Source organism: Python bivittatus, unplaced genomic scaffold, assembly GCF_059951505.1.
Source record: "Python bivittatus isolate LINGU-HERP-01145 unplaced genomic scaffold, Pbiv_v1 ctg000850_np1212, whole genome shotgun sequence".
Lineage (NCBI taxonomy): Eukaryota > Metazoa > Chordata > Lepidosauria > Squamata > Pythonidae > Python > Python bivittatus.
Window position 1 is genome coordinate 35499521 of NW_028277112.1, and position 27126 is coordinate 35526646.

General features: G+C 36.9%; 1 protein-coding gene across 2 annotated transcripts in view; it reads left to right on the forward strand.

Annotated features, from left to right (window-relative positions):
• The first annotated feature begins 5485 nt into the window (after nt 1-5485).
• The window catches only part of FRMD3 (FERM domain containing 3), a 98843-nt gene continuing 77202 nt past the window's right edge, over nt 5486-27126 (forward strand). Inside the window, exon 1 of one of the 2 annotated variants that reach the window (XM_088130048.1) lies at nt 5486-5751. In XM_088130048.1, the coding sequence (XP_087986174.1) occupies nt 5602-5751 (150 nt within the window). In that variant the 5' untranslated portion in view covers nt 5486-5601. The remainder of the gene's footprint in view (nt 5752-27126) is intronic. The other variant, XM_025164894.2, reaches the window with a different exon arrangement.

Consider the following 27126-nt stretch of genomic DNA (forward strand, 5'->3'; position numbering starts at 1 on the left):
GCATTCACTTTGTTTCAGGCACTCCCAGAATAACATAATAATTTAGATTAAATCAGTGAATCATTTTCAGCCACACCTCTTCATGACCCTTTTACACTAATGATAATTAGAATGCTGTTCATATTTTCCCATCGCAACATTATCATGTTGGGAAGTTTATATAACTTCCCAACATGATTGGGAAGATTGTGTTTTCCTCTGGCTTCTTAAAGAGACATAAATACTATACCATTTGGAAGATGTACTCTATCTGATTGGGGCTGCCCTGAGTTATAGCCCCAATCAAATACAGTTTAAGCCAGAATTCCTCCACTTTTTTCCTCCCGTATTTATTGGGACTGCAATTTCCAATTAATCTAGTGAGTTCCAGGTATTAAAAATTTGGCATATACTCATCTTTTGGTAGCAAGAACAGTTCTAGCTCAGCTAGAGATCCATCTTTTTCTAGTATGATTGCATTGTTTTTATTATCTGCTTGACCAATGACAATCAGGAAGTGAAGTTTTTCCCATCCTCATATTGTGTTTCTGTCTGTTAGTTCCATATTAAGCATTATATGAAGGGGCTACTGCTTCTAGGTTACCATCAATTCAACAAGGGAGAGAGAACACAAATCTTTTCACCTTGTGGAAAATGAGATATAAGACAAAATGTTCAGGCACTAATATGTGAGAAAGAAGCTGACTATCACCTTTCAGAATACCTAGCCAATGAAGTCACAACCAGTACTGATAATTTATGTACAGTGTCAGCTACAAAGATAAGTTCTGAGTAATTAATTTTTTGCAAGATAAACTTCTGCTTTATTCTGAACACAATTTTTGGACTATACTTGTGAGAAATTAGCAATCTCCATGGAAATACATTTTCAGCCAGGAAAACTTCCAGTATTTTCCATTAAAATATATTGTAAAAATGTTATTGCATTGGAGTTGTATACAACATAGCTCTCTTTGGGTACATATGCTCAAATGCTACACTGCTTGAGCAAAACCCAGGACATAATACACTATCCCCAGAGCCGTCATGGCTATAATCAAGGCTTGCCAATGCCAGAAGAAAGTAGCTGACTTTCTTGTTTATAAGCTTAGACTGCAGATGAGACCCTATATCACCTTGTATTTTATCCATATTCAGCTGAAACAAAACTTTAAATCAGTCACTACAAATGAAGTCTGTAGGCCATGGAGAATCCCATGGCACTTTTTATATGGTAATAAATCCTTTAGACAAATTCATTTTGTTTGTAAACATTATTCCCATTCTGTTTTTCTAAATTTCCCATTTGGAAAGGCTAAGGCTATAAAATTTGTCATTGTCACTTTTCTCAAACTTGATGCTACTGGATGCTTTGCAGTTGTTTCCTTCTGGGTGTTCTTCCTCACTTAGAAAGTCAATAACGCTGGATAATATTTGAGAAAACACAACTTTCCCAGCATAGCTGCCAATCTTCTACAATATACAAGGGCTACCAGATTTGAACTGCAAAAATCAGGATGATGGCAAAAAGAAGTTGCCATCTAGTGATAGTCCAGATTTCTACAGCCTAAAAATATCCCTACAATATATGAAACTAGAACTCTGGTTGAAACCATATCTGGTTCTACCATATCTGGACTGCAAAAAAACTGGATAAACAGTACTTAATACTTAGGAGTTATCATTCTCTATATCTCTTTGCTGATATCTGATGGTTATTCTGATTTTTACATGGGGGATCTAATTGAAATTCCAGTGTGTATGGATTCTACTGATTATTCTATTATAACGTGTGTGATTCTTAAAATAATGACTCTGCTTAAATGTCTTATATAGTTAACTTTCCTGTGATACTGACTTTAGCATATTTGGTTCTGATAATTCCTTTCATTTTTTTAATATCATGAATGTTATGGATAAATAAAGTTAACTTTATTTGTGGATATTATTCATTAATTTGTGAGTAATTTTAAAAATACATATTCTAAAATGATGTATAAAATAAAATGCCTCCATCAATAAATGAAATAATTTTAAACAATCTTCATAAAATAGCTTTAATGAATAATAATTATAGTTTTAAAAATAGATAATAGACAATTGAATTGTTTTAAAAGAACGTTTAAAAGATCTGGAAGGAAAAAGATTTTTTTCCGTAGTGCTTTAAGTACATTAAATTGCTCCTATGAGGCAAGTTTCACTTCTATATACAGTGGTTACAACCAAAAGGAAGCACCTTTGATGAAGTGTAAAAGCACTTACCTTTTCAGCTATTAATTTGTTACCAGAATAACACAGTTGTGCAATTATATGAGACTGAAATATTATGATTGTCACGGCTTTCAAATTATTGTATTAACATTTTCATTACATCCATCTTATGAAGTAGTCTGTGATCCACAAGAGCTTCCATGATAATAAATATAAGTGAGTCTTTAAGACTTTTTTTTCCTTGCAGAATAACATGCCTAGTCCTCTAGAAACTTGTACAATTCAATAACTCAGTACATGGTACTCTTTTGATTGTTTGCTCTTTCCAAACTGGGGGGGGGGATAATTTTTTATGATAAAACTGTCAGCAGATTAAGTGTATTTTTTCTATTACTGAGAAAGAACAAAGTTAGAAGGCCAAGTGAATAAAGGATACATGTGCTGAAACATTGGGGAGAATGATTGGGATACGGGTTCTCAGCTTCACCTCAAGATAGCGATGCCATCAATAAGTGGTTTTTATTCCTGTATTGTACAGATTCTGTTGGAATATACATTGAACAGACATGACTGAACAGTAAAATATAGATACACCCACTGAGACATTTTAAAGCATGCAACACTATTATCTTTCTGGTATTTTAGATGAAAAATCTTCATAGGCTTGGAGTTTAAGGATCTTAAATTGTTCTTCCAAAGTCAGTGCAAAAGTAACTCCTGCATGTTTGAAATAATGTAAATTAAAACTAACACTGCTATAAACAGTTATACAGGTACAGGGTATTAATTTTTATTTATTCCACTGTTCTCTCAGACCTTTATTTTGTATTTATCAGGTATGTTTAGATCTTGATTAATTTACTACTGTGTGAATATTGAATGTTTGCAGGAAGGGCTTAATAATTATTTACCATAATTTTTTTCTGCATATAAGTTGTGGGAAAGTACACTAAACTAAGCACAGTTCTTCATCCATACTTTATATTCTAACTCTTTGCCGTAGGTTGGTAAGGTAACAGCTGAATATTCACAATACAATGCTTTGACCCCATTCACTGAAGCCTGATTTGAGTGCCAAGAAAGGCGCCAAGAAGCTAATATTATCAAGATTTACATCCTCCACTTGGCAGAACAAGACATTTTTAGGAACTGGGAAAGGCTTGACCCTGACAGCTGCCAAGCGTATTGTACGTGATTTCTGTTAAGCTGCTTCTTGGGTACACAGGGCAACTGGATAACAGAAAAGACAGGGAGAGAAGAAATAGAAGAAAACAAAGAACAAAGAAGGCAAGTACAGTAAAAAAAAAGGTAGTAAACTTTCAATAAATTCAATAAACACACAATTAAAATCAATAAAAGTCAGTGTTAAAAACTACTCTGCAAGAGGGAAACAATATCAGAAATTAAAGGCCTGGGGAAAATAAAAATGTTTTTGGAACATAAAGGATAAATGAGTAAAAGTGAGAGGAACAATATCCAAATTATGAATAAAGGCTGAAGAAAGGGCTTAAAGTATTCCACAAACAGCACCAAGTAATTATCCCAGTTTTAACTACACTGTGTTTTCTCAGAGCCTTTTAAAGTGATAGTTGAAGAAGCTTCACAATTTAGCAAAGGGGCAATTTTTTTCTCCAAGGCCCAATCCTTACTTGTACCTAACCACTGCATAAACTTTCCCTGGTAACAATCTTCTTTTCAGCCGTATCCCCATGATATTGCTTTCATTCCATTTATATCCCATGAGGGAGACAGGCTTAAATGATACCAATACTATTTCCCCCCTTATTCTGACACCATCCAAGGGCATGGTGTATATTTATCACCTTTGAAAGAACTCAGAAGTCTGTAATAATCTGAAAGAGGCAGTAAAGGCAGGATAAAGATCAACAATGGGCCAGCAAAGTCATGTGGCATACTTCTATGCTAATTAATGAATGGGTGGATCAATAGATCAATAGCTCTTCAATTCAGCAGTGCAGAATTGCCCCAACTGATAATCAGAGTAAACCCACTAGCCTCCCTATTTTTTTCCCCAGAAACTCCAGGCCTTATCCATATTGTGACGCAGCCTGCTCTATTCAGCACTATTGTTTCAACTACTTTGGTTCTTAACTTCCTAGAAAAAAAGGACAAATGACAAGATGGAAAATTGATAACTAGATCAGAGTCATGATCTTCATCATCTCATAAAATCATGAAGAGAGGATATGAAGGAGAAAGAGTCATTATGGAGAAGACATTAAAGGAAAGGTCCTTCTAGATAGATGGCACCTTGCACTGCCAACCAAAATACTTCTGCAACTGAGCAGCTGTGCCGTGTTTCCCTTTTCAATCTACGTTTGTGTTAAGGATGAAAAAAGATAGAAGAAGCTGTAAGAAGCCAGATGAAGATTACAAGTGGAAGACATGATAAAATTAAATGAGTAAGTTACTCCAATTGCACAATAAAACTCTTCTTTGGAAGCAGCAAAGTGAGAAGAAAATGGAGCAAAAGAGGAAGTGGAAAGAAGAAAGAAGGGGGAAAATGAGAGGATATTTGTGTGATAGAAAAGGTAAAGAAAAACATTCTGAGACTAGGGAAAGAATAGAAGAAAGATGAGCAGCGTTTTTTTTTTTTAAAGGTCAGCGATTACAATAATGGTGTATTTATCCCCCACCCCATCCCACTGGATATTTACCACGAAAGGATAAAGAGGCAAGAAGTGTGGGAAAATACAGGTTACCTATGGAAGACAGTGTTGTCTGGACCTCCCAACCTTTCGTGAATGAAGCTTCGTTTGAAAGCAGACAATGAGAGGGAATCGAAAGAAGACGGCTAAAGGCACAAACTGAGGGTGGAAGAAAAAGGGGAAGAGAGGGAAAAGAAAGAAAGAAAGCAAGAAAGAAGGGGAAAGCACCGGAGGTAGACGAGAAGGTGGGAGGGAATGCGACTGCGGGAGGGGCAGCGGCGGGAGGGAGCAGCGAGACGAGGATGATGCTGAGGCGGGAGAGAAGAGCAGCGCTGAGCCTGACGCAGCCGCGCAGCCAGCAGGAGCCTCGCCATCCCGTCGCCTCTCGCGCCCCCAAGGCAAAGCGGTCCCCCCCAGAGCTTGCGCGTGCCGCGGCCGCGCGCCTTCGCCTGGTGCTTTACGCGGCGGCCCTCTTTAGACAGAGAGGTGGACTTGCCGCCTTCGGCAAGGAAAGCGAAGCAGCCCTCGCCTCCTCCTCCTCCTCCTCCCTCTTCTCCCGCACCAGGATGTTCGCCCAGCAACAGCAGCGGGAGCCGGAGCCGGCGCCGCCTCCTCGGGGCTGAGTTGCCTGCCGCCCCACGAGGCAGGCGCTGGGTCGCTCCCTTTTTTGGGTTTCCCTCCCGGCGAGGAGGGGCCGAAGCAGCAGGGCTGGTCGCCGGCCCCCAGTTCCGGATTGTGGTGCATGTTTGCTCCCTGCGAGTGCGTGAGGCGAGGGGGCAGAAGGACCATGAAAATGATCCGGTTCCGGAGCTCGAGCATCAGGTCGCTGAGCCAGGATATGAAATGCACAATCCGTCTTTTGGACGACTCGGAGATCTCCTGCCACATCCAGGTAACTCTACCCTTTGGGAAGCTGTGGACAACTCCGATGGGGGCCTTTCACCTTCATGCATCCTCCCCCCCGCCTTACTTCTTCCTTTCCCTCTCCGCTAAAGGAAAGCTGGCTGGCACTGCCTGCCGCTCGCCCTGCGTTCAACGGCATCCCTGCTGTGTCACCTGCTTCCCGCTCGCTTGCGCCTATCCGCCCATCTCTCTCTCTCTCTCCCGAGCACACACGCACAGCGCTCCCGCTATAGTGAGAAGTTGTTTACAAGCAAAGCGTGAACCGAGGCAGGGCTGGTCACCGCAAGGTCGTGGCGGGGTGGTGGGAGCGAGCAGAGCTAATGTGGAACTGATGGAGATGTTCCTGCTGGAAATATATTGAAGACCCCAGAACGTTCCCCTGGAACGGGCTTACAACACAGCTGCGCAACTGTGAACATAAGTTGTGTGTGAAATCCAGTTGGCATTTTCTCAAGGGGGGGGCGGTCCCAAGGGAATGTTTGATGGGCTTCCAGTGAAAAAGTGTCCTGTAGCTAATCAGAGAATAAAATATGGGAGAGTTACTGTTGCCTGGCTTGGAGTCCTCATATTTCCCAGAGTTTAAATGGTGAAGTTGATCCTTTCCTTCTTTAGATGAACTACTATTGTGATTTGGAGTGCTGTCTGGAATTTGACTGAGCAGTGTCAGTGGACAAAAGATATATTTCTTCTTCTATGTAGGCCTTCAATTTATTTTATATTGAATATAAAAAAGATAAGGAAGTGTCACATTCTGAAGTAAATTCCTGGTCCATTTTGACTGATACTGGTTATTGTGGCTCAGAGCAAAGACCCCTTAGTTTTTATACAAATGAGTATATCTCCACTGTAGTTCAAAGACATAAGTACAGGTAGCTCTTTCAAAGAAGGGGGGGAATAAACAACATTATGGGAAGAATCAGAGGTTGCAATAATACAATTATATTATTAATTATTGTATTTTGGGTTGTGTTTAGACAAACTACTGTTTCTTTTTTCATTCATTCTTCAGAACAGTCTTTGAAGTGATTAGGGAGATGAAACTCAGAAGTGGTTGAAGAGTCTGTCTGGAGGGGGAAAGAGATGGCCAATATGTGGGTGTGGATGTGTACGTGTGTATGTAGGGGGATAGGAGTTGCTGTATTTGGAAGTATTTAATTGCAACCAGTCTCATTTTACTGTGAGGAAGAGTGAGATGGCTAGTATTACTACAGATGGCTAGTATTACTACACAGGAGGTTTCCAGGAAATAGGGCTTTCTGTCCCTGTATGATTTTATTAGGTATCTTTAGCATAGTCAGTTTTCTTGTCCTGTATAAAATTAATTGCATTTTAATTTTGCAGTGCTATATCAAGACGGTTGGCAGTTAATTGAGTACTTTCCATATCTGTGTATTATTTCTGTTGTCTTAGACCAATATACTATCCAACATTTGAACTATAAGTTAAGAACATCCTTTGGTAACATTAGCTGGGTTCAGTAATGAGGGTGGAGAGGGGGGAGAAAGAGATATATTTCTTTATTTATTATAGATGCTATTATCCTACTTCTGTCATCAAGAATTTAAATGGCCTATATTGTATGCTCTAACCAAAAGAAATAATCATGGTGATCTATGAATTAAAAATCAGTAATCAAGGACAAGTTTCACAACAAAATTAATTAATTGCAATACTTTGTCCATATTTTTCAAACCTTAAATATGTTACTTTTCAAAAAAATAAAAAATTAACCATTCAGAGTAAAAATGAATGTCCATTTTTAATATTTTCATTTTTTCTTTCATTAACCACACCAGAACATCACATAATAATCAAATTTTTAAAAGCCCTTATCAAATTGATGAACAAAAACTTTAACTGATTTCTCTTCCAGTTAAAGAGATTGGAACTTTTGATTCTAGAAACGTTCTATTTAAGAGAGTTGTTAAATTAATTATTCTCAAATTCTTCTTCAAATCATGTGGATATGGGCACTAAAATTTAGAATATGTTAAGCTGTTTTTCTCTCTTTATTTTCAACTGCCAGGACTTTTCTTTCAGAATATTGTGTGCTTTTAACCTATTGGTTTCAAGAAAAGCAAATATAGTTTAGACTGCAACTACAGAGTATTTTTACCAAATCCCAGGAAGCAATAGTTCCGCTTTATTTTGTGTTAGTTAGACCTAACCGTGGATACTGTGTCCAGTTATGAACATCATATTTCAACAAGGAGTGAGACAAAGTGAAAAAGTTTCAGAAAAGAATGATCAAGGACATAGAAACTAATTGAAGGAATTAGGAATATTTAGTTTGAAAAGAGAAAACTAAAGATGGATATGATAGCAGACTTCAAATACTTTAAAAAAAGTCACACAGAAGAAGGTCAAGACTTGTTCTTTGTTCCCCCAGTATGTGGGAAACTTAAGTTATGGGAAAATTGGTTCTAGTTCAATGTTAGGAAATATACTGTAACAGCAGTTTGATACTGTACTCAGTTACATAGAGAGATAGTGGGCTCCCCTTCATTAGACATATGTACAAACAGAAATTGGACAGTCATCTCTTGGGAAAGCTTTGCAGGTTTCTGCCTTGTTTAGCGACCATTTGCAGTTACGATAGTAATGAAAAAGTAACTTTATGACCAAACCTTGCATTTACGATCTTAGCAACCGCTTCACTTAACAACCGAATTGCCGGTCTCAGTTATGGTTGCTAAACGAGAACTATTTGTAATTTGAATGCATGTTCTGAGCAGGATGTTGGATTTAATTGTTAGCCTAAAGGGCCACCTCCAAATCTATGATTCTGTGACCATTGTGAAGATTTCTGTAGTGGGTTTCATTCAATCAGGGATAGCTGAATTCTTTTGGCTAGCTGGGAAATTTATGGAATTCTCAGAGAAATTAATCTTTGTTGTATACAAATAAAAAATGCTTTTTTTTGGTATACATGACTTAATACATGTATTTATTATCTGAAATAATAAGGTAGTTTTGTTAATGTATTGCCTATTCTTAAGAGTAGAATAGGTAATATATGATGATGTTACGGTTGCTTAGGCCAAGCAGTAGTAAAGACTATGTTGATAAAACTTAGTCCCTTTTATAAAAGGGGAGTTTGAAAGAAACAGCTGTTCTTCTCTTGGTTTCGGAAGTTATTATATACATTAAGCAATATATTGTAATTAATTTTGGTTAGTATATGGAAAATTAAGTTATCTATAACTGTTCATAAGGCAGAATTGAAAGAATAGGCAGTTCTGAATAATAGTTCGCTTTCCTATAACATATTACATCAGAGTTTTGCAATCTTTTCAGTCCCAGGGGTCAACTGCTATATCAGAGGCTGTACGTTTCTGCAATGACATTGATAAACACAGTAAAAAGCTTACCTTCATCGCATTCGAGATCAATCCAAATCAAGATTAATCAATTCAGCATCCAGTTAGGTTCCACTTGTATACTTCATTTCGGTGTTCCAGTTGGGGGAACCATACTTGCTGTGTTTCCATAGAATGCAAGGTAGATGCACTGAGCAGTGTCTGAGTCACGCTTATAGTGTTGCAAAGCCTGTGCTCCATCTAACATAGAAGATGATAAGTGGATCTGTCAAACAATCTCAATTTTTAAAATATTGTTTCAATTAGAATTTTTAATTTCTTTGGACAGAACAAATAATTGAAGACCACTATTTTTCAAGTGGTTTCTATGCCAGGTTTGTGTTACAATATTCTAGGCAAATATTCTTCATTTTCACAATGAATGCATGTGGACAAAATAACATAACTTTTTAAAAAAAAACATATTCTGAGGTTTATGTGGATATACATGTCTCGTGTGTATACATTTTGACTTGTGTTATTTATACTGCAGGACAGTTACAGGATATTTTTACAAGCAATACCTCAGGTCTACAACTCAATATTAATTAATCTGCTACTATTGGTGGAACAAAACAAAACAGGTTATTATTTATGCTTCTAAAACTATCTATATTGTCATTTTAAATATACGTTGAATAGTATGAGGTTGTAATTGCTTATATCATTTATTTTTATTTCATTTTATTAGTGATCTAATTTATTTTTTTATTAAGTGGGTATTTTAACTTGTTTTACTTGTTTACTGTGAATGATTTAATCTGATAATATATATTGTAGCTATTAACTGTCAGAATTTGAGTAGATTACAACAATATATAAGTTAAATAAATAAATAAATAAACATTTTTTCCCTGAAACTATGTTTATCAATAAGTATTCCACAACGGAATGTTACAGTGATGATTTTATGGCTTAAAATATCATATGACTATGAATATCCTTTATAATGCTATTAATGAAGTGTGACTGGAAAATCTAGACCCTAAATATGAGATTCAAAACTAGATTATCAGCTGAGCAAGTTTGGCAAAGCAGATTAGGTTGTGGGCAGATTCATGCTGATTCACATGAGCACAGATTTTGGGATTTGATATACTGAAGCTGCAAATAAATTGATTTATAGGAATACAAATTTATTGCTTCTACTTGGCAAAATGTTGTTAACTGACTGTTTCTAATGTATGGCACTTAATTAGTTTACTGTTGAATATAAACATAGAAGATTTACAGTCCCATAAACTGATTGAAAAAAGAAATCTGATATTATATTACATAGTATTTTGAGGGCCTACCCAGGATGTTTCAATATGCCATTAAAAGTATCTGCAGTAGCTTAAGGTCAGCTAGCAATTTCAGAAAACACTTTTCTTTTAAACTTTGATTAACTAGTTCCAGTCAGAAGCACTACAAAGGATTCTTTTCCAGGGCATCCTTTCACACCTGTTTGCTATTTAGGAATTTACCTCAGTTAACTGCTAAACATTTATTGTAATGTAGGTATTTTAGAAGGATGTTACATGGAAAAATGCATGCTTTTAATTTTATTCTTTTTGGAAACATGTAGCAGTAGCTTGTCTACTTGTCATGTTGCATATTTTATAGTGTTTCTGAGAAACTAAGATTAGCTATGGAATTTCATGTGAATTCAAATGATTTCAGATACCTAGAAAGAAAGTAGCGTACAATACTGGTGCTAAGAGAACTTGTGTAGAATCGTTCAGCAGGCTGACTCAGATGAGTCACATAATTAGGGATTCTGCCCAGCTGCTTAATAGGCAATAGCATTGTCATGCAGTCCATCATGCGACTTTGGGCTAGGCATTCGCCCAAAGTTCAAACTGCTTTTTCATCCACGAGACCTGTGGATTAAACTTTAGGTGCACAGGGCCAATGGAGCTGAAAAGGATCAAGACCATGAGTAAAATTATTACATTTTTTTTTTAACTGACCCTATTTCCTAGAGTTGCTTAATTATTTATTTCTTAAGTCTCTTTGAGACTCTGTTTCTTTGCAGTATAACTGAATAAAACTGCAGTGGCATAGCAGAGAAGATGACCAGCAGAATAAAACTAAAACTAAAAACTAAGATAAAAAATGGAAATGGTCTGTAACATGATCTTTCGTAAGATATGGTTGATCTCTCTGCCCAAACACAGACCTTGTGATTACTTTTATCCTCTTATCTCACTGACGCAGGAGTGTCTAGGAGAGGGAACAAGGGGGGCAACTGATATTGCGCCATTACAATGCAAGAGCCACTCCTTTTGTATGGGTGTGGTGATATCACATGCATGTGTGAAAGGGACAGGGCTTCTCTTGTGATACCACAATCCTCATTTCACCATTTTGTTAAAATTGTTGGATTCTGCAGACACCTTTGCATTGAAACTTTAAAACAGAATTACTTTACACTGTGCAAATTCAATGTGGGCATAGATTTAGTTACTGGAATGAGTTACAGCTGCTATTAAAATAATTTCTTTCTTTCAAAAAAATCTTATTATTCTTTATAGTAATTAAAACTTCTGTCTGCAAGAATATAAGACAGGACACCTTTGAAGGTTATGCAACTAAATAATAATACTTTCTTAAATTTATATGCCTCTCAACTCTCAGCAACTCTGAGTGGTTCTTGCCAAAGGAAATAGTTCCTTATTTATTAATTTTATTGTTAAATGGGTAATATTTTGAACACATTTTTCCTGTTCATCAGATTTTAAACTGTGGCTTTTAATTGATATACATTGTGACTTAAACAGCATGTGTCTTACATAAAAACATTCTGACTAACATCAGCTATTTATCTGAGCAACTTCAATTTGCTGTTATCCCACAATTACCAACCTTTGGGCTTTTCTGTTGCCACTATTCACAATAAAACAGATCACTAAATGCATAATATAGACTAGGTGTATAAACCTAATTAAATATGCAGGTATTATAGTATGGCTTGGTCATTGAAGAAAGTGTACGGTGTTCTCTCCTGAGAATATAAACCATCTTACAAGATGGCTTTTAATGTTGAGAATTGCTTTGAGTTTTTTTAAGTTGGTGAAAATGTTATATATAAATGTTTTAAATAAATATGCAGTGTCTGAAACAAAGGATGATATTATGTACATAAATTCTACAAACTGGTTTGAGATTAAGTAGAACATATTGCTCAGGAAAATGTTCCGGATCTTAGTGCAGTTGCTGGTAAATATAATAGAAGTAGAGCATCCTCGATTTCAGTAATTCTAAAAAAAAAAAAAAAAGGCAAGAATAATCCTAATACGTACACACACCCACACACATGCATGTATCCACACACACACACAGAGCAGGAATGATAACCTTAGAAAAATTAAATATCAGAACTTTGGGGGCAAGAATTAGACTCCATCCCTTGGCTTTTCTTTTGATTTGATTTTTGGTTTCAGACTTGTCACAGCCCAGCCAGCAATAGTAAAAAACATGATAGTTTTGCTGGAAGAAAGAAGTGGAAATCATTCTGGCAGAATCAGTGCTTAAAGAAATAGTAATCTGAAAAAATCTCCCCTAAACTATCTTTTGTTTCTTAAAACCACATTGGCTAATATAATTGTACTTTTAGAACGAAAGGAGAGACTTAGAGCTCTGGAATCACTGAAGTGCATCTTATATTGAGCTATTGGGTAGTAGACACTACTTGGATTTTATTTAATTTTTTCCCATAAACGTGTGGAAAGCAGTATGAATCCTGCTCAACATTTTCAGATAGAAATATCTACCTCCTTATAATAAAAATTCAGTTACATTCCGCAGTTATTTTCAGTTGGCGAGTTAGTTCTTTACATAACAATCAAGTGAACATTTTTCAGTTTTGATTCTGGTGTCTTTTTCTTCACTGCATCCTTAATATCCTTATGAAACAAATATATGGCAGTTATTTGATCACTGGTGATCGTAGTGAATTTATAGGTTAGTAAATATTTAGTAGCCCATTGTGTAACAGGTATAGTCCAGGATATAAGCTTTTCTTGTCTAGCTTTCATGCCTTCCTCCATAGCCAGAGAGAGAAAATTTACCAAGCTCTAAGTACTAATAAGAGAAATACAAAAAAGAGGCCCGTTTCCTCACTTAATAAGAAGAGTGATCCACTGAGCTACTTCAATCGGATCAATATAGTCTTAACTAAAAAATGGGTTCATTTAAAAATGTATTTCATTATTTAATTATAATTGTTTGCATACTACCCAAATCTTATAACTCTCATTTATAATATAAATAAAAATATAAAATAGCCAAGAGCAAAGTAAGCCAACCCCCAAGAACAGCAGTGTGGATAACCACTATCCTCTAAAAGCCTGCATGAAAAAATAAAGTTTGTGGCCTTGCAGATGGCCACAAGAAGAGGGCCAGATGTTCCTCAGGTCACAAGGTATTCCAGAGCATTGGAGTTACCACAGAGAAAGACTGCCTTTGGCCCAAGCTTCTCTTACCTTGCTGGGGGACAGGACTCTAAACATTGCCTCTTGAACTCATAGAACAGGAATTTTGAAGGAGGCATTCCCTTAAACGCTGCATTATATAGGGTACTATAGGTAGTAAGTAGGGCTTTAAAGCTTATAGATAACCCAGTGGACCAACTACAAAATCTTGCAAAATTGGAACTTGCCTTCTGTACCTATGGTAGCTTCTGAGTCACCTTCAACATACCATGTTGCAGTAGTTTAACATATAATATTTGTCAGCAGTCTAACCATATAATGATAAGGGTATGATTCTGTCACTATAGCTTCATATCTAGGAAGGGCTGCGACTGGTATGCCACCCAAAAGTGGATAAAATCTCTTTAACCATGGCCTTCGCCTGCTGCTCTCGTAGAGGATTCCCAAGTCACAAAATGATTGTTTCAGGGGGAATGTGACTGTATCCAGAGCTATCATCGGATCTGCATTAGAGCCAAGATGTTTTTGAATATAAGTAACTGCATCTTGCAAGGATTTATTGTGAGCTTATTTTGCCCCAATTAGATCCTCATCACCTCCAGGTACTGGCTCAAGACAGCATCTCCAGCCCAGCCTGGGTTAGCAGTGAAATATCATCAGCCTACTGATGGCATCTCACTTCAAATTGGTGAATGACCTGTCCCAGCAGTTTCATATAGATATTAACATAGGGGAGAAGGCCCTATAGCACTTTCCTTGGAGCTTTCAAACGTTCCACCCTCATGGCTACTGACTGGAATCACTGACTTAAGTAAGAATGAAACTACCATAAACAAAGTCTCCTATCCTCAATCTTCTTAAGTGGCTCAGAAGGATGCCATGGTCAGTGGTGATGGTATCAAATGCCTCTGAAAGGTCCAAAAGGATCAGGAGGGGCACATTCCCCTGCCCAGGTCATGAATAAGATTATTTACCAGAGTGACCATACTATGTCAGTCCCATGTCCAGGCCTGAATCCTGACTGGAAAGGATCTGGATAATTTGCTTCATCTAGGATTCTCTGTAGCTGATGCCCTATTATCTTGTCCAAAATCTTCCTCCAAAAGTTCTTTTAAGGCTGATGACATCTAACCTTCCCTTGAAGAGGAGTTTATCACCGCCTGAACCCTCTGCCCATACTCCCTGACTGCCTAAAGGAGCCATAGTGGGCATTGGTCCAGCCCATAGGTGGTAGAGCTTGTACTACAGATATTTCTACCCAATTTAGGAGACTCCACAAGGTCAGGTCACACTGCAAGATTCAGCCCTCGGCATCTCAGTCGACTCTGCCCAACTTGATCAAGGCCTGAGTAAGCATGAGTGACTTTATCTGCAAAGCTTAAAGGAAAGCTTAGATGCTTTCAAAACTGATAGTCTGTACAGTGGTACCTCTAGTTACGAACGCCTCTCCTTACGAATTTTTCGAGATACGACCAGCTCCGGCCCCCAAAATTTACCTCTACTTGCGAACTCCGCCTCGAGTTATGAACTGGATCCACGGCCATTTTCCCTGCTGCCACGCGGTCGCGGCTTCCTGTGGGAGAGATCGCGGTAGCAAGGAGACGTTCAGTGAGGCTTGTGGTGTGTTTTGTGGTGTTTGGAAGGTTTTTGGTGTGCTTGTCAGCATGGCTCCAAAGAAAATGCAGAGCAGGCTGGCAACTGACTTTAGACAGGTTTTTCCCCAGAACTGAGCCTGCAGCTAAGAGGCAAAGAAGAGAGGAAACCCCTGAAGGAGATCTCCCCGATGTCCCTTTGGAGGGGGACTCTCCCTCCAAACAATAACTGCCTCCCCACCCCATTCTCCCTCTTCATACTGTGCTGTACTGTACTTTTTTTTCATGTTTTTGAGGTTTAAAAATAAAATGCATATGTTTCAGAACTGTTTAGCCGTATTTACATTGAACCTTATGGGGGAAATTTACCTCGGGGTGCGACCAAATTCGGAGGGCAGATTAGCCGTATTTACATTGAACCTTATGGGGAAATTTGCCTCGTGGTGCGACCAAATTCAGAGGGCAGAATGGATTAACCGTATTTACATTGAACCTTATGGGAAACTTTACCTCGACTTGAGACCAACTCGAGTTGCAACCAGAGTCACGGAACGGATTAAGTTCGTAACTAGAGGTACCACTGTATCAGTTCCAGTTGGATTAATGCAGCGATCATAAAACTGCAAAATGTGTGCAGCTAGAGTTAGGCAGTTTTTTGCACTGCTAGAATCAATTTCTGTTTTCTTTCACTATTTTGATTTCTTGTTTGATGAATTTGTTTATATTTTGTATACGTTTGAACTGAACTTTCATGTCATAGTTGTATGACTGATACTTTTTTGTTTTGTTTTGTTTCTTTTTTTGTTTTGTTTTGTTTCTGAGAATGCCATTACCAGTGAACAAGACACATTCTTAAGTTCAGGAAGACACATTCTTAAGTTCACATTGCTATAGTTTAGGAAAATAAGTCATACTAAGATGACATTCAATATGCATTTTGAGGCTTTTATCACAGTAGTTTGTAGCTTGGTTCAGAATATTTAAAGGGAATTCCCCCTACAGATTTCACCCATGTACTTTTGAACAATAGTTGCTTAAGATGTCCTTTATTATGTATACAGTAGCCTGATTGATTTGTACTAGCAGTTTAGAGGCTTGGCATTGCCAATTCTTTCTACTAATGCAGATCTGCATCTTGTCATTCCCCACTCCTGATCTTATTCTAGACTTTCTCACCTGTTTTTTCTTCCAGATTTGTTTCCCATGTCACAAATATGAAACTTATTTTTAAAGAAATGGTTATCTTATATATTTTCAAATTTTCAAGGCAAATTTAAAAATTACTTAGATGGATTTTTCAGATCAGGAAAGCTTTGGAAGAATTTATTTGGTGGTGTAAGGTTCACGGCTACCCAGAAAACTTGAAATCAATCAGCAGCACAAAATAAAAGACTTCAAGCAGGGACTTCTCTAAGCAAGGTTTTATTTGGCCAAGCAAAAGTCTGGGTGCCCACACCATGCACCAAGAGAGAGCAGGGTGGCACACCCTTGGAGACAAAACCACAGCCTTTTATAGTATTTTTAAAAGGGCAGATCTTAGTACCATTATAATGAAGATGAGTTTTACAACCAGTTAAAGAAACTTTAGCAGAATACATTATTCCCCGCCCTTGTTTGCTTACATTAACTCTATTCCCCGCCCTTGTTTGCTTACATTAATTTAAAGGAGTTCCCCCTAACTCTTATACCTTGTCAGTCCCTGTAGACCCTTGTCCTGTGACCTCCCTCCTTATCAGGCCTCAGACTTAGTCTCTTCAGGAGGAGTTTTCCCTATTATCTGCGCTAGCTCGTCTGTGGTCAGTTGCTTCCTCTTGCAATTTCACTAAATGCTGTTAGTATTCAAGCTTGGCTATAGAGAACTCTGCGAATGCTCTAAAGCTATGAAAGTAACATTGCCAATTTAGATATTGCCAATTTAGTTTTTGATCCCTTCAGTGGCAAGACATGTCTCAAATTTTGTGAACATGTCCCTATTATAGGCATCTTGCAATGGTTATATGGAAGTTGAAAGCTAACTATATTCCCTTCTTGATTATTCGTAGCACTTTTTATGAGGTAAATTGCCTAGTGTTGGGTGGAAAAATCCTGTTTTATTTTTTACCAGTTCTCATTTTATTTAATGAATGAGAAATTATTTCAAAGGAGAAGAGAGTTTGGAGAAATTCAAATTTTGGATTGTTGTGGTTTCGCACTAATTTAGAAACAAGGTGGTCAAGGATTGTATGTGAATATCATTATATTATAATTTCTCCAGTGGACTGCAACTTTCCTGACAACCTATGTTTCAATTAAAACCCAAGAGAAGGCATTTGTTTTGCTACTGACTCTAGGAACGGGGAGTGTTACCCTGAAGAAACTGGAAGAAACTTCCTTCCTAAGGAAACTTCCATTCCTTAGGAAGACTAATTAGGAAAGCAGATTGATGTTTTATACATGATAAACTCTGATAAAGAAACAATGGAAATTATTTTGTATTGGTGTTTATCATTGGTTTCCATGGTCATTTTGGTTGATTTATACTTTTCCCACTCTCTCAGAGAAACAATTTGGAGAAAAAGGTTTGGTTTTATTACATTTAGTGGCATTAAATGCTGCATTTTTATCTGATACACCTTTCAAGAGTGTACATGTTTTTAAAAGCAAAATATTTATGGTATTCTCTGTGCCCTGATTTCAAGGGGTAAGGTACATGGCAAGATATAGTTTACATTTATTTTACTCTCAGGTGAACTGCTTCTATTTTAATTTTATACCCTGGTAGTCAATAATTGGTTGATTTTCTAACTCTTGGTCTTTGCCCTAGAACATTGGAGGTTGTGAAGTACAGTATTTCAAAAATATTTTTAGGAGAAATGTGCAATCCCAGACAGATCTTTTTAAAAGAAAACTTTATTTAAAAAAACCTCTCTTCATAATGTCCTTGTTAAACAGTTTTCCTTTAAATGAAGCTCAATAGCTGTGTGAATGTTTGAGAAAAAGAACCAAAAATGGCTTAAAAATTAACTCTATGGAGTTTTGCTGGCTTTGTATAACAAGCAAGAATAAAATCTAAAGGAAGGAAATAATTACTCGCAGCCACTAGTGGATAAGGGAAAAGGTTGAAGTTATAGTAAACATTCAAAAATTCAAAGACTGATTGAATCTCAGATTGAATAATCTAATTGATTTGGAGTATCAAATTGAATTTGATGCTTCTCAGGCAATTCAACAGGCTTTTTTGTGGGTACAATCCTTCCTTTTTTCTGAATCAAATTAACAATTCAAAGTATATCAATAATTAAAATAAAAGCAGGCCTTTATTTGCATCAGTCTAAAGAGCAGTGCTCCATTCCCCCCTCCCCCAGTTTGGCATTTCATAGCATGAATACATAGTATCAGAAAAAATATAAATCGTATTTGGTTAATTTCACTGCAATCTGATATTATCATTAATTATATTTACACAAAAACAATGTGTTTTCCCTAATTTTCACATTTATGAGTAATTGTTACAGATGGTGGTGTATGCTATCTTGACATCAAAGTGAACTAGTTTACAAAATTTCCTGAATGACATCAGGAAAAAAAATATATTAGGTTGATAATATCCTGTTGAATGTAGAATGATTTCGACAAAATGCAGAACACTAGTCACTTCCTTTTGGGAAGAAAATCATATCTCACATAATTGGATATTAGCTTCTGGTACCCTGAGATGTTAGCATTTTGTTTAAATCAGAGACAACCCATGTGTAGCATAAATATTACATTTTTTTAAAAAGAAGCTTGTTAAACATGTTGTAGATTCTTGAGGTATTTGATTAATTAAAACAAACTGTCCATTTCTAGTTTTGATGAAGTTGTAAAAGTGTAAAAAACAAAACCCCAAAGATTAAAAAAAAACAAACGAAACCAGAACATTCAGATTCTTAATGTAAAACAGAGCAGGAAATGGACGTTGCACCCAAAAGCAGTCTGTAGGCTCATAGATTCCAAACAGAGATAAAGCCAGGCCAAGCAGTGTGGTGGAGAATATAGCAGCTGATTCATACAAACTGATTAAACCCCTACCCCAGATCCTAAATAGAGTGCTTAGAAAGCTCAGACTGGGAGACAAATTCTTTTCAGGGCCTGTAAAGGAGACACCTGCCTCCCGCCCATCCCAACATGAAGTGCTGGAAACACCCAGTGGCTTTGCTCTCCAGTCCCCACATTGTGAATTCTTTGGAAATGTTCTGTCATGATATTTCGGTCTGTTCTTGCATTATTGCTTATTAAACTCCTTACCTTGAAGACCAATAGGATTACCACTTTTGCCAGGCCAGGGATGCAACCAGAAAAGCCCCAGTTTATTTCATGTAGCCATTATTTTGGAATTTATACATGTTTGTATAATTTCCCAATTTACTCTATAAAGTAGAAATAGCTACTGAGAGATTATTTCTCCTTTCCTGAGAACTTGGCAGGCACACAATTGCACACTTTGAGTCCCCTTTCTCACTTGTGTCTAAATGCAGCACAAACATGCCCTGCAACTTCTTTTTTCTACTGTGTCCCTTTGGACATTGGCTTCATCAGGTTCCCAGCCTATGCCTAAGGCATCCGTACGTGTGTGTGCAATGAGATTATGATGCTCTAACAAGCATAACATTTGCTAAAATATTAATATACTTTATTAATCAGATATAATTAGTTTAACCTCTTGTGAAAATGAAGAGGAAGAAATGGACATTATTTCAAGAAATTTCAAGAAATAATAAAACTACCATACAATATTTTAGAAAGCAATCTAGTTTGCTTACTAAGAATGTCCCATGGCTTGATTTGCTTCAAATGGAGGAACATCATATTTTGAAATGCCATCTGATGAATGGGAACATTACAGACTGTTGCAATTCTAATGCAAAGTGTTGCAATATGTCTTTTTTTGATGAGCAATCCTCATTCTGGGTAGCACTGACAGATTATGAGAAATGGTTGCCAGTAATTCTATGTGATTGCTGGATACTTGTACATTTCAGGCTTTAATATTGTATTTATCATTTAAAAAAAAATTATTACAGAGTCCTTCCTATTGATATGAGACAAAGAGCTACTTCGTTAGAACATTGAGAACTGCCAAATTTATGACTGTTTTCTAGCTTGTGTCTGTCCAAGGATTAGTCTATGGCTTTTCTTGGGGATGAGAACTGTGTTTTAGAGCATAGCGGGGCCATATTTATGGTTGCTGTATAAAAATCCAGATACTACTTTGCATTTGCAAAGAAATGAAATTGCCACTTCATGTAGAGTTGCAGCACCATAACACTTTGTAAGAAAAAAAAAACATCTATTTTTATGATTTAAGGTTGATATCCAAAAACTGCATTCACCTCCTAGTTGTATAATATTCTGATACTTAACATTCTAAATGGTCAGATATAAATCTTAAAGACTGTTAATTCAGATTAATATGCTTTAGTTATGTTGTAAAAACAGAAAATACGTAGATTCTTATTTGACTTTAAAACTATATGTTGTTATTATAAGATGCCTAGTCATGCATTTATGACTGGTATGACTTTATATTATTTTATACTTATAAATACATAGTTTTAGTATGTATCCTTATTCAGGGATTATATAAATAAAAAGTTTATTGTTGCTTGAAATACTCAAAAAACACCCCCACAGCATGATGCTGCCACCACCATGCTTCACTGTTGGGATGGTATTGGGCAGGTGATAAGCGGTGCCTGGTTTCCTCCAGACATAACATTTAGAACTGAGGCCAAACGGTTCAATCTTGGTTTCATCAGACCAGAGAATCTTGTTCCTCACAGTCTGAGAGTCCTTCAGGTGCTTTTTTGCAAACTCCAAGTGGGCTTTCATGTATTTTGCACTGAGGAGAGGCTTCCATTTAGCCACTCTGCCATAAAGCCCAGATCGGTGGAGGGCTGCAGTGATGGTTATCCTTCTGGAACTTTGTCCTATCTCCACACAGGATCTCTGGAGCTCAGTCAGAGTGACCATCGGGTTCTCGGTCACCTCTCTTACTGAGGCTCTTCTCCCCCGATTGCTCAGTTTGGCTGGGTGATCAGCTCTTGGAAGAGTCCTGATTGTGCCAGACTTCTTCCATTTGAGAATTATGGAGGGCATTGTGCTCTTGGGAACCTTCAGTGCAGCAGAATTTTTTTTGTAGCCTTCCCCAGATCTGTGCCTTGCAATAATCCTGTCTCTGAGCTCTGCAGGCAGTTCCTTTGACCTCACGGCTTTTGCTCTGATATAGTATGCATTGTCAGCTGTGAGGCCTTTTATAGGGAGGTGTGTGCCTTTCCAAATCATGTCCAATCAATTTAATTTACCACAGGTGGACTCCAGTCAATGTGTAGAAACAGCTCAGCAACAATCAAGAGGCACCTGAGGTAAATTTCAAGTGTTGTTGCAAAGGGTCTGAATACCAATGTGATATTTCAGTTTTCCCGTTTTAATAAATTTACAGAGATTTCTAAAATTCTGTTTTTACTTTGTCATTATGGGGTACTGAGTGTAGATTAATGTGAAAAAAAATGAATTTGACCGATTGTAGTATCAGGCTGCAACATAACAAAATTGAAAAAAGTGGGCCAATATCTTTTTCTTTTATAAGAATAGTTTTTTACCTCCACCTGGGCCTGATTGGATCAAAATCCAATTCCACAGGAATTAGTAATAATTAAAGTAACTCTTTTTCCATAATATACTTGCTTTTAAGACACTCTTTTCTCATATTAATTCAAGTAACCCATAATGCTGCTCAGGCTGAGTTGCATCATGTTTCCGAATCCAAATGCTGATGGAAGATAAAACTAAGATGTACCTTTCTCTCAACTGTGGATGAAAGATGAAAGATGAAACTGTGGATGAAAGATCACATATAGGTGAAAGATATGCTGTATGATTAGCTTATGTAGGCTCAGATCCTTAACATGCAAAAAGAGATATGTGTTTCTGAAATCAGAAAATTCATACAGCTTTGCCTGTTAGGCCTAGAAAGCATTAAAATACCTTTAACTGATTTAAAAGATATGATCACCTGTGATATATATGTATATTGTATTTAGTAGGTCCTCTGGAATCAGTCTAAGGAAATGATTGATGGTTGGTTTGTAGTTCTCTGGTTTGTCTTGTTTCTTTTCTTTAACATTTATATTAGTTTTATGTATTGTTATTTAAATATCCATTCTTATGGTTATAAAGTAGAGCTGGGGATATGTGGCTGTCACCATTGACCATGATGGCCAGAGCTGTAATTCAGCAACATCTGGAGTTAACACAGGTTCTCATATTCTAAAATAAGGAAGGTGAACAGTAACAGGGGTTTCTTGATAATTTCACCAAGTGACTTGAATAGGATATAGAGCATTTGTTGTTGTTGTTCAGTCGTTAAGTCGTGTCCGACTCTTCGTGACCCCATGAACCATATCGCACCAGGCCTTCCTGTCCTTCACTGCCTCCCTGAGTTTGCTCAGTTTCATGCTCATTGCTTCAGTGATGCTATCTAACCATCTCATTCTCTGCCGTCCTCTTCGCCTTTTGCCTTCAATCTTTCCCAGCATCAGGGTCTTTTCCAAGGAGTCCTCTCTTCACATTAGGTGACCAAAGTACCTGAGCTTGAGCTTCAGTATCAATCCTTCCAATGAGCAATCAGGGTTGATTTCCTTTAAGATTGACTGGTTTGACCTCCTAGCAGTCCAGGGGACTCTTAAGAGTCTTCTCCAGCACCACAGTTCAAAGGCAATATAGAGCATACATTGTGAATTTCTGTATACTCCAGGACACAATCTTTTGGCAAATAACCTTAGTATGTAAGACAAAATAATTCATTATTTCCATCAGATAATGGAACTAGATTCTTTCCTGGCACAGGTTTCATTTCCCACTTAGTGACATTGCCATAGTGTTAAGAGTTTGAATTCCTTGGAGGAATAGTGAAATAGAATCTTTTGTAGAGTGCATCATTATTGATGGATATCCTTCCTTGCTTGCTTTTAAGCACTTATCATAACATGACCACATATTCACATTTAAAGAAAGGAACTTACTATAACATCTGGCAAATTGCCTAATGTTCAGGATGTTCTTCTGCTTTGTATAAATGCAAAAAATGTACTTTGCATTATAGCTTATCTTCTAAAGTGCTCTTCAGATATATATTATTTGCTTGCAAGTTCTTTGGGAGATAATATTGCTAAAACAGGATAGAGTTTCACATTGTTCAGAATTTTGTCATTATAATATATAAAATATGTAAAGGACATCTACTTTGAAAATGGCTCGATATATGTTTTTAAAATATTTCATACTCCACTAAAACTATATATGCCAGAATAAATTTTGTCTCCTATCTACTACTACATTCTAAAAACTAGTCTTTGGCTATATTGACGTGTAGGATCACATATTTATTTATATTGTTTTCAGAGAAAAAATGTTCCCTAGGCAGGTCACAAAAGAGAAGGGCAGTTTTAAATTATTTCTGAATCCAGTAGAATAAAACACAACAATGAAACAAACAGACAAACAAAAAACCCCCAGATAATATCAGGAACAGTTCTAAGAAAACAATGCTGAGGCAAAAGCTGCAGCAAAATATATAAAGCTGGCATTGAAAGGGCATCTTTTCTAACCTGATGTCTACCAAATTGCTGGGAATTCTAGAAGCTGCACTCCAAACACATCAGGAGGCCCTAAGGTTAAAGAAGGCCGCACAGTAGATCTCTGTAGGGATGATATTCTACAATAAGAGAAAACTATTTAAAATACTGTTTGTAGAGCAATGTATATTGTGACCTGGATATGGCTCACAGAATTTACACTGTCTAGGCATTCCTGGAGGTAACTTATTTATAGTTTCATTCATATAATGGGTAAATAGGAACAGTTCCAAGAATTTTGGCCGAACGCTTAATTGATGAAGCTGAACTTTGATTTCTTTTCATCTTGGATTGTAATTTAAATAAATTCTTAGACTCATGCAAGAATTTTTTTTTTTACTAATCCAGTGCAACCTTTTTGCCTCCCTGAGCATCACATGAGAGTGGACAGTGGCCTGGGTATATCATTATGGTAGAGAATGGAAGGGATGTAATATGACTGGGCCTAGCAGGTGTTGGGCCAGAGCTATCATTCCTCTGGCTCCCAGCACTCATACAAATTCTCACACTTTACCCTCACAGTGATCCACACATGTCAAATGAAATCTCTTATGTATACAACCATTCAAATATTAGCATATGTCATACATAGTACTGCATTCAACACATATAGTTCCATACCTTCATGGGGAGAAGCACAGGAGTAGAGCATTAAGTACTGGGGGATGCAATAAATATAAAATATCAGATTTTGCCAATCAGTTGTAGCTGTGTAAGGCAGAAAAAAATGCAAACCTGTCACTCATCTGACCAGCTTAGTCCCTAGCAGTGTATCTGATACTTAGCATAGACTGACAAAAAATCAGGGCAACCATAGGCATAGAATCCAACATTCAGTAGAAGGGCACATTGGTTTTTATTTAAAGGGGGGCAAATTTAATCTTTACCATCTGTATTTAGTGTATCTCAGGTGCATGTTCAGCTGCTGTTAGCAGTTATATATCGACTAACATGCAGAGACCTCATTCTTTTTATACCGAAAACAAACTGATACTAATCCTGAAATCAAATGAGATTTCAGTTAGATTTTGCTGAGATTTCATGACTTCTTTTTTAACATCAACTGGCTTAACATTATCCAACTGTCTATGGTCACTTTTAAATCAGATCAAATATCTGTATTATGGTCCTCGACCAGCATTATGGTCAGTTTTATTTCGGCTAGTCTAAAAACATGGGAGATAGTAGCCCTGGTGAATCAAGACTTCCTGAAAATGCAGAGCTGCTATATCTCAAGGAAAGTATTAGTTTCCTTGTAGCTTCCAATAAATTGCAGTTGAGCTAAAAATAAATCAACTCAGCTGCCAAACTCAGACCCATGCAGGTGTGGACCTGATTCTGGAACAGTGCAGTGACCTATATGGACATGTCCTAAATCTGAAATCACTTCAGTGGCATTTAATTACAGTTAATTTAAATATGATTACTCTTCAACAATATATTTAAAAATGTATCCCTCTTGTTGCATTTAAGAATCAAAATTTGGCAACAACTTTTGCAAGTCCGTGCAGGCTGTAACCATGGCTCTCAGGAGTTGTGTGCGATTTTGGAAACTTATGCCACTTACACTGACCATACACTGTCTTAGATTAACTTTCCCCAGTTGGGTGTTCTCCATTCTGATACCCTCCAGAAAGTTCAGACAACTCCCATCCCCAGTAGTCCAACACATCTGAGGCTACTGTGTTTTTTATCAAATTATTTTAAAATTTGTATTAGGAATAATTTAAAAGTAATTTTGAAAATTGTATATTATTTCTGATAAAAATAGGTCCAGGTAGATCATGATTAGTGCGAATTCCAATAATGCAATATTAGATTTAGTGTGAATTGTAAATTGATACCAGGTCATGTTTAATGCAACCCAAAATTCAATTAATGCGAGGCTAGCTTGTGCACAATTGAGGCTGGTGCATGCCCGCTTGTGGTTGGGGTTTTAGACTCTGCTCATCTTCATGTGTGCAAAATGGAGAAAAGGAAAATTCTACCAGAGGAAAACAGTGCAAGTTTAAAATAGAAGAGGTTTGTTATTACTAGAGCAAAAATTTGATGTAATTAAACAACATGATTGTGGTCATAGCAAAGCTAAAATAGGACAAGATGTTGGAATGCCTGAATCTACAGAATTTTTTTTTATTTTGCTTTCTGTAACTATTCTGTGACTTTGTTAACCATAAATTTAAATTATAAATATATTCTTTTTATCTTTTACTGAAATATTTCATTAATATACACATAAAATTTTATATTTAAAGTTTTTCATTGCCTATTTCTGTTGAGCTGGAACCAATTACCATATTTTCCATTGAAATATCACTTTGAGTAATGTGAATTTGAATAATGCGACCATTTCATAACGAACATGGGATTCATTAACTGCACTAATCGACTCCTACATGTATGAACTTATATCTTAACACTTTACATAGCTATCATTGCCCAGTCTGTTGCTAGATTTATGGAAGCCTGATTTCTGGCGTTATAAATGCAGATTGATTGACAGCTACTGAAGATTTTTTTGCATTTGAATTAGCTTGTTTGCAATTTAGCTGTAGGGCAAATGAAGCAGACAAAGAACATGGGCGAATATTTCAGCTTAGAACACAGCGTTCCCTGTGTAGATGACAAATACTTCTTTTAAAAAATGCCATTGTTCTTAATAATCAGCTATTCCTGAAATGAGACAAGTTCACAAGGAAAGCAAACAAATACCATTTGGAGATAAAAAAACAAATGTTTTTGATGCTTTATGTGTAACTTGTTTCCTTTTATTAAATTATATTTGATTTTTTATTTTTTATTTTACTAAAAGGAAACAAACAGTTTTTAAAGGCTACTGTATGGTATCCAAACAGGCCCTTACTCTAACTTTGTTTTAGCAGAGAGGGTGCAATCCAAATTCCTGAGATGGATTTTGGAAGTCCCTAAATGCCCTTCTAATCTGGCTCTAAGATCGGAATTGGGAGTCACAAGGGTAGAGGCTTGGCTCTGAATCGCTATTCTCAGTTATTGGCTGAAACTGATGTTTAACTCTTGATTAGACTGAAAATAAAGGGCAGTTTTTGCTCCCCATTACATTAGAGACAAACTGGCCTTTTATGGCTTCACCTGAGAGACTCTGCAACCATTGGGATATGAGCAAGACAGATTATGAAACGAAGAGTGGCATAGAGTGGCAGCAAGCAATCGGTACAGATCTTAAAGTATGGAAGCTCTTGTGTAATAGTAACCCTGCAGACAAATGTTAGACATCGCAGAGCATTTACTCTAGCTAGCCTTGATACAGTATATTACCCTCAGCCGTATCGGATAGCAGATACCGTGAGATGCCCTTTCCTGATCAG